At 42.5% G+C, this 12,786-nt stretch overlaps 1 protein-coding gene across 1 annotated transcript in view; it reads left to right on the top strand.

Annotated features, from left to right (window-relative positions):
* Nucleotides 1-12,786, top strand: part of CFAP47 (cilia and flagella associated protein 47) — a 380,184-nt gene that overhangs the window by 16,685 nt on the left and 350,713 nt on the right. Inside the window, exons 4-7 of the mRNA XM_056861810.1 lie at nucleotides 3,932-4,070; nucleotides 5,495-5,723; nucleotides 7,609-7,769; nucleotides 11,782-11,915. Coding sequence (XP_056717788.1) covers nucleotides 3,932-4,070; nucleotides 5,495-5,723; nucleotides 7,609-7,769; nucleotides 11,782-11,915 — 663 coding nt within the window. The remainder of the gene's footprint in view (nucleotides 1-3,931; nucleotides 4,071-5,494; nucleotides 5,724-7,608; nucleotides 7,770-11,781; nucleotides 11,916-12,786) is intronic.

Raw genomic sequence — 12,786 nt, 5'->3', positions numbered from 1 at the left:
TTTTTCCAGTGTATTTGAAAAATTACCCTTCTTCTCCCCTGAGGTTGAATTTCCAATGGGTATTTGTATGGCTGCCTCTCATGGCAACCATTTTATGGTTGTTCCCACCACCCCGTGTCAGAATTCCAAATGTGCCCTCAGGCTCAAAAATGCTAGGGACTCCTGGCCACGTTGTGAACAGCAGGGAAGAGAAGCCCGGTTGACTGTGTTGTTCACGTCATTGTTCCTTGTTGAGGCAGCAGTAGTGAAGACTGGCAGGTAAGCCAGTATGGAAAAACTGGCTTGGGAAGCTATCTATCACTGACAGATGTCTGTCCATGCCTCAGGCTCCCAATTGCAAGGTCCAGTCAGCAAGAGCAGCAGGGAGCAGTAAAAGTAGTTGTATTGCTCTGCTTGTAAGGGAGATATATGTGATTTTGTTCTGCCTTCTGACAATATGCTGCTGAGATTGCTGTATCTTTCAGCATACATATATAATAGTCCCCTTGGAAAGCTCTGAGCTTAAGTACTGCTAGCTGCTTTTCATCATCTCTCACCTCGTTCAGGGCCAGCTCAAACAAACAAACTGCTGCAAGTGCCTTCTTCCCGTACTGTCCCCACAGGATTTGGAACCTGGTGGCAGCTGCACACACGGAGGAATGCATGACTCGCTGTGCTGTTCCCACAAGCTCCAAGTGGGACCATCATGCCTGCGGGAGTGCCTCTCCAGATACACCCCTCAGAGGGCATTATGCTCACCAAATAACAACCTGCTGGTGGTCCTTGGCCCAAGAAGTATCCGGCTGTTCTCTGCTAGGGCCAGAGCTTTTTCGGTTCTGGCCCCGGCCTGGTGGAACTTTCTGTCTAATGAGAGCAGGGCCCTGCAGGCAGTTAGCTCAGTTCCACAGGGCCTGCAAGACGGAGATGTTCCGCCAGGCCTGTGGTTGACGACTGCAGTGTTTTCCATCAAAACCGGCCTCCCTGTTGATACAACTAAGCCTGATTTCCATCTTGCCTACTTGCCTCTCTGCCTCTACTAAGGGTTTACATATGATTTTTCCTAAATTCTTGGATCAATTGATTTTGTGTAAATTGTTGTTTTTATTAGTTAGTCATATCGTCCTTTATTGGTATAAAATCACTATACATACAGTAACATGTGAAGCTGTTTTTATGAGTTTTAATAGGAAATTATACATACCATGTGTATTATTATGTTTTACCGTATTTTTCGCTCCATAAGACGCACTTTTTTCCTCCTCAAAAGTGAGGGGAAATGTCCGTGCGTCTTATGGAGTGAATGCCGGCTGGGCGCGTGTGCGTTGGGACGGCGCGAGCCGGCGTTCCCCGTCCCGACGGCCAACTGGGAGGCGGGCGGGGCCGCACAGAGCTGGCTGGGCGCGTACGCCAGCTAGCTCTGTGCGGCCCCGCCCCCTCCCAGCTGGCCGTTGGGGCGGGGAACGCCGGCTCACGCTGTCCCGACGTGCATGCGGCCAGCCGGCTTTCGCTCCATAGGACAAGTTTTTAGAGGAGGAAAACAAGATTTTTTCTTGTTTTCCTCCTCTAAAAAATAGGTGCGTCTTATGGAAAGGTGCGTCCTATGGAGCGAAAAATACGGTAACTGATTATGTTGACTTCATTGATGTAACCATCTTGAGCTCGACTTGTCAGGGAGAGGCGGGATAGAAATTCAGTAATAAATCTTGAACCTGACAGGTGGCACAAATGCAGGTGTGCATTCCTCTTCACCCCACCCCCCGAACTCCTGGTCTTGGAGCCTGGTGGAGGACAGAGGTATAATGTTTCTTTGTGGTGCTCTGCAGTCCATCTTGGAGCCTAATAGCTGTGGCATGGGTCTGGGAGGTGATGGCTAGCCCAAGCCTTACCAGTTGCCACCTTCTACTTTGACACACACTGCCAAGCAACTGCTTGTCTTGCTTGGGCATTGAACTGGCTCTGCTTATGTTATCTGGTTACAGCCTTGGTATGTGCCCACCTTCCAGACAGATCCTGGATGTCCTGGCAAGCATTTTACTAAATAATTAAGTGGATTTGGATATTTAAAGAAGATGAACAGCAGCCAGCCTAGTGAAAAAATGGGGAAGCAGAGAAGTCTGAAAGCATGTATGGGAGGAAACAGAAGACAAAAGCCTGATCAGTATCAGGCTCTGTAATGTACAGCTTTGCTCTTCAACCTGATCAGGAGCATTGGGACGGGGGGGGGGGCAGACTGATGATTCCCCCCCCAGGGCCCTTTTAAATTCTTGATCCACCTCTATTGTTTGTCACTATTCATGGACCGTGTCACGCACATTATGATTTGACCTGTGGTCTATGTTAAGTTCGCGTGGGGAAAAACACAAGGTCAGAGACGGAGTTCCAACAGCAACCACTTTATTAGGTGAACGAGAACAGAACTAACTTACCATGACCAGACCCCTGCTTATAAGACCCCCTGGCTGCCACCAGTCCATGATTGGGGGGCAAAACCCCAGTAGCCAATGGGAACATACAGTTCAGGAGCCTTGGGGAACACCAAACTGCCCAGGGTTTCCCCTGATGCAATTACAAGGATCATTATTCCCTTGATTCAATCACACACACCCATGCATACATAACACCCCTCCCCCCCAAGTCCTAGCGGCCCACTGGGAATGGCGCAGCGCCGGAGTGGGAACCGCGGGCTGCTCTTTGGGCGCCGGATTGGCTGTGCTGTTGGGGGCAGTTCCTTCTCCCGCATGGCCTGTGGGAGGGTCCATCGCGCACCCTGGAGACTGGTCCCCGGGGTACTCGGCCTCCGATGCTGTGACTCGCTCGCTGTCTGGGCTGTCTGCAGCGGCTGGGGGCGTTGGCATCTCCCGGGCGGCAACAGGGTCGAGCAAGTCCGCCGGGCGTCATCGCAGTTGGTCTAGGTGCCGCCGCAGGACTTGCCCTTCTGGAGTGGCGACCCTATACAATACCGGCCCCGTCGCCTCCTGGACTGTGGCTGGGAGCCAGGCTGGGCCAGCTCCGTAGTTGCACTCATAGACCGGGTCCTCCTGCTCCAAGAACCTGGGGGCGGCAGCGGTCTCCTGGCCTGGGGGCCGGTCTGATGTCAGGTCCGGGTGTAAGCGGTCGAGCAGGGTCTTAGGCCGACGCCCCATCAGGAGTTCTGTGGGACTCCGGCCCGTGGCTGTGCAGGGCGTGGTGTGCTGGGTCAAAAGGAAGTCTGCCAGCCGTGCGTTCCAGTCCCCATAGACCAGTTGCCCCAACACGTCCTTGGTTGTTCGCACCATTCTTTCCGCCTGGCCGTTGGTGGAGTTGTGGAATGGCGCTAAGGTCACATGGTGAATTATGTTCTGTGCCATAAAGTCCCGGAACTCGGTAGATGTGAATTGGGCCCCGTTGTCAGAGACCATTGTGTCCGGCAGGCCGTGTGTGGCAAAGAGCTGGCGCAGCACCCTGACGACCACCCAACATAGAGTTCAGGAGCCTTTGGGAACACCAAGCTGCCCAGGGTTTCCCCTGATGCAATTACAAGGATTGTTATTCCCTTGATTCAATCATACACATCCATGCATACATAACAACAAAGATGGTTATTCCCTTGATTCAATCACACACACCCATGCATACATAACAGTCTATGACTTTATTTGCTCACTTTCTCAATTGAGCTGCTTTGCATGAATTTCGAAGTCTTTCCATAGATTCACGTGGTCTGCAGTCTGGTTTGGCTCACATTCTTATGTTATCCACTTTATGTAGTATCTGAGTTTTCTGCCATGTTTTCCTAGTTTCTAATTGAAAGTACAATCTACTTCAAAGTGCTGGGGATGGAAAGGTCATACACATCCTTTTGGCCCCACTGTCTTGCCTGTGGGCCCCTATCAAGAAGGCAGTACTGCCTGTATTGGAGTGCAGTTTTGATTCGTTCTCATAATTTTGTGTGCAACATGTTTTTATTTTTTAGGTGCATTTAACATAAACTACAGAGGAAGTGTTCACATTGTTATATCACCAACCAGTGGAGTGGTAGAACCCAAAACATTCCAAGTGATTAAAACGGAGATCTGTACCGATATTCCAAGAGTCATTAATCAAACAGCCGTGTAAGTGCCTAATGTTTATAAACGGCATTCATCTGTGTTGCCACTTGATTTTATGTTGATAACTCTTGCGTGTAGCATAAGTTATTTGTGTACCTCATCATGCTTCTATGGGATTTAGATCTCCACTTTCACTGTACCTGAATATAAGGCAAACTTGCTTTATATCAGTCAAATTTATGGAAATGTTGCTACTCTGTAGTCTGTTTAAGAAAAGCAATTGAAAACAAAGCTCTTTCTGTATAGCCCATTTGCTTTTTTTAGCTAGACAAATATGAGTAAAATAACTCAAAGCTATCAATTTCATAGGCATTGTAATACCTAATGAATTAGATACCTCTGGCTTGCTGCTACCAAAGCCTTTTCTTTCTTGCTTTGGGACTGGGGGCTCCTTATTCTGCTGAGGCTGTCATCTGCTTCAAGCTCTAAAGATGTAAATACATATAACGTATTTGTGATATAGCTGTTTGCTGTCCCAGTAATATATTTCATCCCTGCTGTTGGATATTGAGGCTGAGCTGCTTTTGTCAGTTTCTTATGTGTGTACTATTTCAAATGCCATAATAAAGTACTGAGTTCAGTAAGATTAATAGACTATTGTGACACAAATCTATGGAATCAAAGAGTTGGAAGGGGCCATACAGGCCATCTAGTCCAACCCCCTGCTTAATGCAGGATCAGCCTGGAGCATCCCTGACAAGTGTTTGTCCAGCCTCTTCTTAAAGACTGCCAGTGAGGGAGAGCTCACCACTTCCCTAGGGAGCTGATTCCACTGTCCAACAACTCTTACTGTAAAAAACATTTTTCCTAATATTTAGCCGGTACCTTTCTGCCCTCAATTTAAACCCATTATTGCAAGTCCTATCCTCTGCTGCCAACAGGAACAGCTCCCTGCCCTCCTCTAAGTGAAAGCCCTTCAAATACTTAAAGAGAGCAATCATGTCCCCCCTCAACCTCCTCTTCTCCAGAATAAACATTCCTAACTCCCTCAGCCTTTCCTCATAGGGCTTGGTCTCCAGGCTCCTGATCATCCTTGTCACTCTCCTGTGCACCTGCTCAGTTCTGTTCACATCCTTTTTGAGCGAGGCTTCCGGAATTGCACACAGTACTCCAGGTGTGGCCTGACCGATGCAGTTTACAGCTGTGACGTCTTGCAATTTGGATGTTATGCCTCTGTTGATGCACCCCAAGATTGCATTAGCTTTTTTTGTTGGTGCATCACATTGGCTACTCATATTTAACTCCACCCATGCCCCAAGATCTTGTTCACACACACTGCTGCCCAGAAGTGTACCCCCATCCAGTATGCATGTCCCTCATTTCTGTTATCCAGATGTAGAACTCGGCACTTATCCTTGTTGAATTGCATCCTTATCTGTGTGTATTTTTCCCTTCTCTGTCTTTTTACTCATGGCTCTTACGAATAGTGTGGAGTTGCAGGGAAGATCCAGTGCTCACATAACAATAAAAGCCAATATAGTGGAGCAAATTATTGAACTATTGGGTGTGCCTCACTCAGACATAATAAAATGTGTTCATTTTGGATGTGTGTATTTTGGAACCTCCAAGACTGAAGACGTAATTCTTCATAATAAAAGCCCAGAGTCCATGGACTGGGTGGCAGTCCTGCAAGATAATGCCGTTGCGGGAGAGATGGTAAGGAAAGATATATTAACTTTAATTTCTCTTTCTAAAGTAAGTGTATCTCAGCAGTCTGACCCTTATGCATGCATGTGGAAGTTGGATGCTAGTCTAAGAGAGAGGTTTTTCATAACTTTCTGCATCATTGCCATCTACATTATAAAAGCCAGATTCCAGCACTTTATCACACCCCAGTGAGGGCAAGGAACAGGGCTAGACTATAAGATACAGTTTTTAAAGAGTTGGGTCTGGGGAACCCAGTGTTCTGCAGCCACATAGCAGCTGTTGGGATCAGCATTTAGAAAAAAAAGGAAAAAGAGGAGAGCCCAGATTGGTTTGGAACAGTGCCATGGGGGGAGGAAAGGCTCCTGCTTCCTCCCTCAAGCAGTTTTTTTCATGTGAAAACTGTTTGGGGAGGGTAGTTATTTCACTGAATTTGTTCCCTCACATCTACAGATATTTCATGTGGAGCAGCATATCTGGCAAAATAACTCCCCTCCCCAAGTGTGGTTTTCATGCAAGAAAATAGTCTCTTTTAACAAATATATATATATAACTATAACTATAGTTATATATACTATGTAACTATAACTATACTATATAACTATAACTATATATATAGTTATAGTTATATATTTATATATAGTTATAGTTTATATATATATATATATATATATATATATATATATATATGTAGTTTTATGTATAGTTATATATATATATATATATAAGCAATTCTCTGCAGCTGCTGTACAGCTGCTGCAGCTGCTGTACACTGCACTTGGGCTGTAGAATCAGTATAAAGATTTTTAATTAACCACAACCACAACCACAACAATCTCCCATCAATTGTGGTGAACTTCAGTTTAGCCCATAGTCAGGTCCTAGATATGGAGTCAAATGCATAGGAAAGATCTATAAAAGCTGCATATAAATAGCCCTTCCTTGAGATGGCATACTTACTGATCAAGTGGGATAACACACGGCAGTGATCAGATGTGCTGTATCCCTTAAGAAATCCCACCTGTTCTTGGCCAATAATCTTGGAGTTGGCCATCCAAGAGTGAAGCCTATTCAACAAAAAAGCTGCATAGATCTTACCAATTATTAACAACAAACTAGTAGGTCGAAAATTCTTAGGGTTATCTATACCTCCAGCTTTATGAATTGGAACAATTATTCTGGAACACCATTCGGGGGGGGGGATCACATCAGTAGAATTCACTCGGGTAATTAGGTTAGCCAAAAGAGGCACCATTAACATATTAAGTACAATATTTTGCTTGTCATATGGTAAAATGCTACATAATTAAGAAAATCAAATTCTGGTGTATTTGTAATAGGTATTTCTAATGCTGCAGGTAGTGTATCAATCACAATTCTTCAAGTATTTCCAGGTATGTAGATAGTGCTACTACATATGCAAAAAATTATATTTCTTACCACAGATCCAGCAATTCCCTTCTTGCCTATACTAAAGCTTTTGCCAAATGCCAAGGTGACATTGGTACAACACTTTACCCAGATTGTCGTGGAATATCACACTAATTGAAAATTTTGAACCTAGTGATATTACATGTTGCCACACCTGAGTATTTACTACATAGTCAAGAGCTGTAGACCACTTTTTAATGAAACTTTTATCGTCTTAGCATTCTTTATCCAAAGGAATACAATTTTGAAAAAGAAAAGCACTTTCCCCATCACCAGCACCATTTTTAAATTAGTAAATTGCTTCTCTATCTTCGCATGTCTCAGACTGGAAAAAGAAAAAAAAAGACCTTTTAACCTACAAATATTGGGAAAAGGGGATATGTTTACAACTAGTTATAACTTTCTAAAAGCTTATGACGTGGGAATGAATAACTTCATAAAATCTAAATCTTGCATTATTTTACAGGGCACAGACATTCAGAAAAGTACAGATGCTGCCTTGCAAGACTTAAATTACAGTGATAATAAACCAGAACTAGATGCATCTACTCTGATTTCATGTATTCCCAATGAAGGAACACTAGAACCTTACCAGAAAATTGTAGTTACTCTTTGCTTTAGTCCAAAGTAAGTATGCAGTGTGACTTTAACAGCAGAGGTTAATGTGATAAATAAGTATCACAAACTGACTTCAAATATATACTCTTACGTGCTTGAGACAGGATTAATTATCATCTTCCTGAAGCTATATAAGAATGTGGCTTTAAGTTCCACAATTTGTTGACCGATTTGTTCCTCTAGATATGGGAGAACCTTCTTGTTTTAAAAGACCGTTTTCTCTTTCAGCCACAGTGGAAGGGTACAAAAAAGGAAACAGTATACTTGGAGATCAGTCACTATCTGGCTGAAGTTAGAGTTCCCTGTCAGGAAGGTTCCTGGAAGAGTACAGTGATGAGTGCTGAAGCTGAAGATGTTGGAGTCTATGCAAAGTCAAACATTGTGATAACAATAGTTAGGATGAACTGTGGCCACCCATAAACTGGAATTATGTAAAGAGCTTGTGTGGTATGTGTGAGATTAAGAATGTGTTAGATTATTTGGGAAATGGAATATTGTGGTGGAACCTTAAGAAAGTCTTTAAATAGTTCTTATCCTGCTAGTAAAAGAGGTTATGGCCATATAGAGTTAATAACATGTATTATAATCAAAAGGGCAAAGCTGGTTCTCTCCACAAGCCACACAAGTGGGCACTTGAGCCGATAGTTCTCCATTTATCATTATTTTTGCATAACCAGTTGGTATAGAATATCTCCACCCATTTCTGAAAATTGTAACCAAATCCATAAGTGTTTATTGTCTCCTTTAAAAACCTATGTTCTATCCTGTTGAAAGCTTTCTCCGCATCGAGGAACATAAGGACTGATTTTAATTTATACTTTTAACGGTTTCAATTAAATTATTTATTTTCTTATGTTAGCTGACAGCTGTCTTTGAGGAATAAACCCATTTTGGTCTTTTGATCTATATTTCCCTATAATCTGTTTCAATCTATTAGAGAGAATAGTAGCGAGTATTTTATGATCAGTGTTTAATAGACTAATTGGTCTATATGAGCTGGGATAAACTGGATCCTTATCTGGTTTCATAATAACAATGCTCTATGACTGACAGGAAATTTCCCTTGTTTGAAAATGTCTATTATTGCATTTAATAAGGGACTTTTAATTAAATGAAAAAAACTTCTTTAAAGTTCCGCAAGAAAGCCATCCGGCCTGGGGTCTTATTAAGTTTTAATTTGTTAACAAAAGACTCCAATTCCTGTATACTTATCTCCCTATCCATTACTAATTTATCTTCTTTTGATAATTTAGGGATTTTAATTTTCTTTAAGAAAGCATCAATTGTATTTTTATTAGGTTGTTCGGAGTTATATGAAGTCTGGTAGAAATCATGAAACGTTTGTAAGATTTTTTTATTATCATGAGTTAATTTACCATCACGTAAGTCGATTTTTGCTTGGATTTACAGTTCGTTTTTGATAGTATTATCAATTTCTAAGCAAACACATGAATTTATGTTCAAAAATTTTACAATTATTTTTGTGTCTATGCTTTGTAACACTTTCTTCTTTCCCGACCCTCAATTCAGGTTGGTGCAACAATTGTTCCTTATGTGTTTTGTTGTTATTCAAAGAGTTAGAAATTGTAGTTAGTTCCTCATACATCATCTTCAATCTATTTAATATGTCCTCCTGTTCTATTTTGAATAGTTTCACAAAGAAGTCGGACACATTTTCTTCCCACAGATAGTGTAGGTAGTTTCAGTTCATTTGTATATTCCTGTATTGTAGAGGGTAAAGATTGCAGAGTTTTTAGTTTGATTACTTTGATTGAGCATTTCTCTTCTCAGATTTCTCTGTATCTACATTTCTTTGTGACTGGTTATTGGGTTGGTCTTTAAATACTCTTTGAATCCATATCCCATAGTTATTCATAATATTTTTATTCTTAATAATTTGGTTCGGTATTCTCTTCATTTTAAAGTGTAAAATCGGCCTTAATTTATTCTGGTAGCATGGTAGGTATTGTGTTTTCCATAGATCAATGTAGGATACTGGTATATTAAAAATAATAGGTGGTTGTCTATAATTCTCTTGTAACTCCAATTGGGTAGATAACCTCTTAATGTAGAGATTGCCAGAGCAATCTGGTTAGGTTGAAGTACTCTGGAGATTTTGCTTCTTCCCTCCATATGTGGAGTTGTATTCAGGTTTTTATGTGCTTTTTCTTTCGGATTTGAGGATCTACACTAAGTGATTTTATTTTATTTTCCATGGATTTCAGAGTGTTGGAGAGATGTTGCGTTGTTTTGGCAATAAGGAGGCATTGTTCTGCCAGGAGGTGCTGAATGTCTTCTTTTTGTATTTTTTCTTCTGATGTTGTTTGAACTGACTGGTCCATTTTATATATTTCATTTTCTTTCCAATCAGTTTGAGTGGTTTTGTCTGGTAGGTTCTGGTAAGACTTTGATCTTATACAGCTTTCCTGTTGATTATTCATTTGATTTGTGCAGATGGACAAAGAACAGGATGGGGCAGTGGTATCTGAATTTAAGACATTGAATCTATTATTAACATTCAGAGAGATAAGTGATATCTGGGTATCTGAGATTTTTGGTGAAATCCTTTTAGTAATCCAGCAATCTGTAGTCTCTTTAAGATTCTTGCTTGCTTGTTTTTGTGGAGGAGTGTTGCTTGACTTTTGCTGAGTACATGATCTTTTTAAACCCATTTTCCATTCTGATTATTTACTTTTCTCTTTATCTCCATATAGGACCTTACTAATTGGAGCTCTGTGTCAAAATTGAGTACTGTCTCTTTAAAATGTGCTTGTCTGACTTTCAATGTGTTCATAGCCTTTCCAAAATAAAGATTCAAAATATTCAAGAACTCTGGTTCTCAGTTATACAGTATAATTATAAATCCTTGTCGTTCCATGGTCCACATATTTTTCTCTTAGAAGCCTTGCTCATCAGTAAGCTTACTCAGTTCTAGCCTGTTTTCTGAGAGTTAGAGGCTTATCTCTCGTTCTTCACAGCCGGAGCTTATCTCTCGCTCTCCCCGGCTGAGTGGCACATAGCCAACACAAACTTCTTAGTCAGTCAAATATAACAGGCAAGAGACATAATGAGAATGAAATAATGAAAATATAAAACAGTACTTAAGTAGAGTTCCTTTCGTCGTGCTGCGTCCTCTGCAATCAGAACCCTTCCTCAGTCTTTTCTTGTGAAGGCAACGGTGCTCAACCTGGCATAAACCGAACACATGATGAGAGAAGGAAGTTGACCAAGATCAAGTTGATTCATGCCATAGTATTCCCCATGACTATGAATGGGCGTGAAAGCTGGACAGTGAAGAAAGTGGACAGGAAGAAAGTTGATTCATTTGAAATGTGGTGTTGGAGGAGACTTTTATGAATACTGTGGACTGCCAAAACATCAATCAATGGGTTCTCGATGAATTCTCACTAGAAGCTAAAATTACTAAACGGAGGCTATCATATTTTGGTCACTCGAGTCACTGGAAAAGACAATAATGCTAGGAAAAGTTGAAGGCATCAGGAAAAGAAAAAGACCCAATATGAGATGGATTGATTCTATAAAGGAAGCCATGGTCCTCAGTCTGCGAGACCTGAGCAAGGCTGTTAATGATAGGATGTTTCAGAGATCATTAATTCATAGGGTTGCTATAGGTTGGAAGAGATTTGACAGCACTTAACACACACTCATTGCCCACAGTGGGGCACCCAAAGGTGCTCATATCATTTTATTCTCTACCATTTTTGTTGTTATGTATGCATCCATCTTGAGTTTTTCAGGAATGTACAGTGAGGGATAGGGAAACAGGGAGCCCAATTGTACCTTGATTGGGATGTCAAAATACCCTGAACAATCCCTTGAACGAAGGGAAGAGATAGATATGTTGCTTAGAAAACCTGGCATTTTCTAATTTGTAATTGCATCCTTTACTCCTTAAAATTGTAGTACCTAATATTGTAATTTTTCTGTTGCACATTAACAGGTTAATAATGGTATTTTCCCTATGAATATAAATGTGATTGTGAATTTTACAATTTTACAGGCAGTTGAAAAGGGATGTTAAACATGATAGAACTTCATCAAGACAAGATTATGCTCTGTTTCTGAAGTTTGAAGCCGTAGGAAGTACAGATGACTTTTTGCAAAGGCTGACTATGGATGACAAGCCCACCAGAGGTGCAGTACTGATAAATATGCAACATGTGTAAAAAAAAAAAAGTCAGAACTGAACTTTTGAGTGCAAGTTTTGTAGGAAAATTAAGCTTTTGAGAGGATTTCTATATACTTCACAGAAACCCATAAATGTAATCTGTACAAGCAAGGACCTTCAAGATTCACTGGGGGGTGGGGGGGGTGATGGTGGTGATCCTATCCCCCCTCCCTAGCTCACTCCTCCTCCTTAGCCTGCTAATGTGTGGGCTCCCACTCCACCACCACTGCAGCAACCTGCAAGAAATCCGGCTCGGTGCACGGAAAAGCGGCAAAACGCCTCCTCATGGCTGCCCATGTCCAAAAAGCCCCAAAGCTTCAAAAATTGAGTGCAGAGCCGATACAGTTTGTGGGTGCTCAGGGACACACAGCGGCTCTGGCTGCTCTGATCCCAGTTTATGCCCCCGAGCATACAACGGCTATTGCCGTTCTGACTCTGGGCTGCGGCGCAGAGGGCACATCGGCGGTTGCAGCTCTGACTCCACAAGATGGCGCCGACTCAGCTTACCCAGGGCCTGCCGCCAGAGCAGCCACCGGTAACGTACCCTCGCCATCGGTGATTGTGGGGGCGGGGGGATTGGAGTTTTTACGGGCAGAGCTCGCAGCGCTCGTTAGGGATTCCTTTGCAGAGGGGTTGCGAATGGTTAGTTTAGCCTCCCTGACCCCCCCTCTCGCATCATCCTCCAGGGAGGCCTCTCCTCCCAAGCACAAGAGAAGCGCCAATTCTCGCGCCAAAGCAGGCAAACTCGACACGCCCATTACAGGGGCCGGATTAAAACCTCAGCCTGTCTCTATGTCTGGGCAGCAGGGGCCCGATACTTCTCCCTTCTCCACGGAT

This window comes from Euleptes europaea, chromosome 16 (genome assembly GCF_029931775.1).
Source record: "Euleptes europaea isolate rEulEur1 chromosome 16, rEulEur1.hap1, whole genome shotgun sequence".
NCBI classification, from domain to species: domain Eukaryota; kingdom Metazoa; phylum Chordata; class Lepidosauria; order Squamata; family Sphaerodactylidae; genus Euleptes; species Euleptes europaea.
Note: the sequence above shows the minus strand (reverse complement) of the source record. Positions and strands in the feature narration are given on the sequence as shown.